This window comes from Dendrobium catenatum, unplaced genomic scaffold (genome assembly GCF_001605985.2).
Source record: "Dendrobium catenatum unplaced genomic scaffold, ASM160598v2 original_scaffold_114544, whole genome shotgun sequence".
Taxonomy (NCBI): Eukaryota; Viridiplantae; Streptophyta; class Magnoliopsida; order Asparagales; family Orchidaceae; genus Dendrobium; species Dendrobium catenatum.
Genome location: NW_021432979.1, coordinates 1 through 1,907, shown reverse-complemented (window position 1 = coordinate 1,907; position 1,907 = coordinate 1). Strand labels below are relative to the sequence as shown.

At 37.0% G+C, this 1,907-nt stretch overlaps 1 protein-coding gene across 1 annotated transcript; it reads left to right on the top strand.

Annotated features, from left to right (window-relative positions):
- Positions 1-6: 6 nt before the first annotated feature.
- Positions 7-842, top strand: LOC110106717 (WD repeat-containing protein DWA2-like; the record flags this gene model as incomplete). The annotated part of the gene is made up of 5 exons (XM_020836696.2): positions 7-59; positions 299-344; positions 466-539; positions 628-701; positions 784-842. Coding segments are annotated over exons 1-5 (282 nt in total), but the record flags the coding sequence as incomplete, so codon positions are not given.
- Between the last annotated feature and the right edge of the window lie 1,065 nt (positions 843-1,907).

Sequence of the window (1,907 nt, the reverse complement as noted above, 5' to 3'; positions counted from 1 at the left end):
ATTTGGGATCTCCGAAAGCCCAAGTTTCCTATGGCTGAGCTTCCTGGGCATGTGCATTGGTACTTCATCTTATTTTACTGTAAGACTACAAATATAAGCTATTTTGAAAGACTAAAAAGTTCACATAACTGATTTGCATAACAGTTCTCTTTTCCTTGCATTCTTATGATGGCTGATTTTGTTTTGTTTCCTCTTGAATGTGATGTACAGTTTAAGAAACTGAACTTGTTTTATCTCCTAACTTTCCTGTTTATTTTTATTATTTTCTGACCAAGGTTGAGTTCGCTATAATTTTTAGGACATGGGCTGTTCGCTACAACCCTGAGTATGATGATCTTATATTGGTACCTACCTTTTTATTTATGTATTCAACCTTTTTGTTTGCCTCTTTCCCGCTCCCCTCTTCATTGTGGTTCAGGTACAGGCTACTTAGTAATTGCTCATTAATAAGATAAATGCATACAGACTGCTGGAACAGACTCGGCTGTAAATTTGCTTTTGGCGTCTACTCCTGGAAGCGGTGATTCAACACCTGAAAGGTTGTGTGGTCTCAAATCTAGCCCTAAATTTTGTTCAATAGCAAAGTAGTCTTTTTATAAATGTCAACACCCTACTGCCTCTATCCAGCTTAGCTGACTATGCAGCACTTCGAATGGATCCTTTACTGCATTCGTACAGTGACTACGAGGACAGTGTTTATGGTAATTTCTAACTTTAAGTCTTTTTAACTGCAACTTTATCAGGCAAAACCAAGTAGATGCTTCAGATTTTTTTTTTAATTAGGTATTGCATGGAGCCGCAGGGAGCCTTCAATATTTGCTTCATTGTCATATGACGGGAGGGTAAGAATAAATTATCTATATTCTTACCATCTTTTGGGTGAACTTCATGTTAATTCCTAGTTTTGTGTTGACACTAGATCAAAATTTTATTTTATTTAGTGATTGTTCTAAAATTGAATATATTGGGTTGCATTTTGTTGACACTTGAACAATCTTTGGCCTTCATTTCTTCCTTGAACTTTAACGAATAAAAAGTAAGTTCAGATAAATATTTCCTAGCAACAACACAACTTTTTAAGCCATTTCAAAAGTTTGTCCATCACCACTTTCTTATAGCAATTACCTGGCAATCAACCCTAACTAATTTTACTTGCTGGCAAGTGCAATCTTATTGATAGCTGGAGGATTTTGGTTGCCTAATCCTCATTGAATGGAGACCAATTTGGGCTTCATGTTTTGTTGATGACATTTAATAGTGTTTTTACTTCTTCCTGTGGGTGTCCTATATTTTACCTAGTACAGCACCTTAACTTTTGGCGGGGAGGGAGGTGTATGCAACAGGAGAACTTAAATGATATAAAGAACATGTATTGCTGTTGAAGAAGAGAAAGTTGCAGATGTTGATGTGAGGCATTGTTGAATCGTCAATTGCTGCGTCGAGTATAGCTCAAATTGCTACTGCCGATGAAGCGTAGTGATACTGGACGTCTAGTACTGCTCCTTATGGTGAGATGTAGAATTAATTGGAGTTGGCGTTGATCATGACGGCCCTGGAACAAAAAACATTAAAGGCATAAATGTTGAATGTCCTGAAATTGCGCCCACTGATCCAGTCCAATGCAAATCAAATGAAGGTGACTTCTGATAACTTGAGGGTATAGGATCAACATATAGAGTTGTCCCAGTATCTGCATAGGTGGATGATCCAGGATCTGTGTAAGTGGATGTCTATTATTTGTGTAGATGAATCATTCAGGATTTTCATAGGTGGATGGTTTTGGATCTACGTAGGTTGAAGACCTTGCTTCTAAACCCTTAGATGTATATGTAGTGGTACATATACTATTTGAGAAGTGAACTTGTTAACATCTGTGTTTAGCACAAACGAAACAAAAAAAAAATCAG